At 52.5% G+C, this 1,173-nt stretch overlaps 1 protein-coding gene across 9 annotated transcripts in view; it reads left to right on the top strand.

Moving 5' to 3' along the window:
• Window positions 1-1,173, top strand: part of LOC100746891 (muscle calcium channel subunit alpha-1) — a 43,504-nt gene that overhangs the window by 34,057 nt on the left and 8,274 nt on the right. For 3 of the 9 annotated variants that reach the window (XM_033321155.1, XM_033321153.1, XM_033321152.1), the window contains one exon: window positions 1-260. The exons of 5 other annotated variants lie outside the window; for them this stretch is intronic. In XM_033321155.1, coding sequence (XP_033177046.1) covers window positions 1-260 — 260 coding nt within the window. The remainder of the gene's footprint in view (window positions 261-1,173) is intronic. One more of the 9 variants, XM_033321151.1, reaches the window with a different exon arrangement.

Below are 1,173 nucleotides of genomic sequence, written 5' to 3'. Positions count from 1 at the left end.
GGACGGAATCGAGCGGCAGCTGACGCCACCGACGCCACCACCCCGAAGGAACCCACCCCCGTCCATTGATCCGAGCACCGGCACCCTGCACTCCGTGCAAATCTCATCCGGCAAGTCCGCCAGTGCAACGACGTCGATCGCCACGTACACGAACACGTCCACCGCTACGACCAGCCCGAGCCTCGGTTCATCCTCCAACGGGACACGGTCTTACGCGACTAGAGGCTGCTGCGTCGATTGTGCCGTCTGGAGTAATCACGGTACGATTTACACTCTCATTCTCTCTGTCTCTCTCTTCTCTCTTCTCTCTCTTCTCTCTCTCTCTCTCTCTCTCTCTTCCTTCCTGTCTCTCTCTCTTTCTCTCTCTATTTTCTCTATGAAAAAGTGATCTCGTCTCCCATCGATCGATTGAAACGATAGAACGATGGTGTACAACAGGGTTTTAGTGGTAATAGTCGCCACGATTGTTCAGGCGTTTCTCATAAGACCAAGGTAGTTGAAAAGAGGAATAAGTCGGTAGATTTACGGTACGCGAGTTTCAGCCAGAGTTGTGGACGGATGAGAAATCTGAAGGAAGTTAAAGGAGTTTCAAGAGTTCGCCGTGGTATCTCGCTTGCGCGAGTCTGCTTTGTATTAAAAACATCGAGACTAGCTTCTCAGCCGATTCGAAACGAGAGGTGGATTTCGACTTATTAGACGGATTTGAATACACCGAGAGCAATCGTACACGTACGTTTATCGATCCGAAGTATCGTTTAGTAAAATTAGGAGAAACGGCCCGAGAAATCGTGGCGATCGTTGCGTTACGACGCGCTTGAACCCTGTAGAAATTCAGAGTCGATGGGATCGAGAGTTCGCGGGAATAATAAAAAAAACACGGTGTCGTCCGAACACACGACAGCCATAGATCGCGAGGACGGAGATTCGTCGGCGACGAGCGAGTATAGCGAGTCCGGCGGGTCAGGAGGTTCAGAAGGTTCGGGAGATTCAGAAGGTTCAGGAGGTTCAGGATGTTCAGGAGGTTCGGGAGGTTCGGGAGATTCAGGAGGATCCGGTGGTTCCGGAGGGTCTAGTTGGAGCAACTCGGAGAAGGTCGGAGAACTTCGCGGAGGGTCGCTGAGGCAGGAGTTAACGGTAGCGTCTCGGTGCCGTGTTCGGGGTCGACGCGATCCG

Source organism: Bombus impatiens, unplaced genomic scaffold (assembly GCF_000188095.3).
Source record: "Bombus impatiens unplaced genomic scaffold, BIMP_2.2 scf_0389, whole genome shotgun sequence".
NCBI lineage: Eukaryota > Metazoa > Arthropoda > Insecta > Hymenoptera > Apidae > Bombus > Bombus impatiens.
The sequence above is the reverse complement of the archived record's forward strand: the minus strand, read 5'-3'. Positions and strand labels throughout refer to the sequence as shown.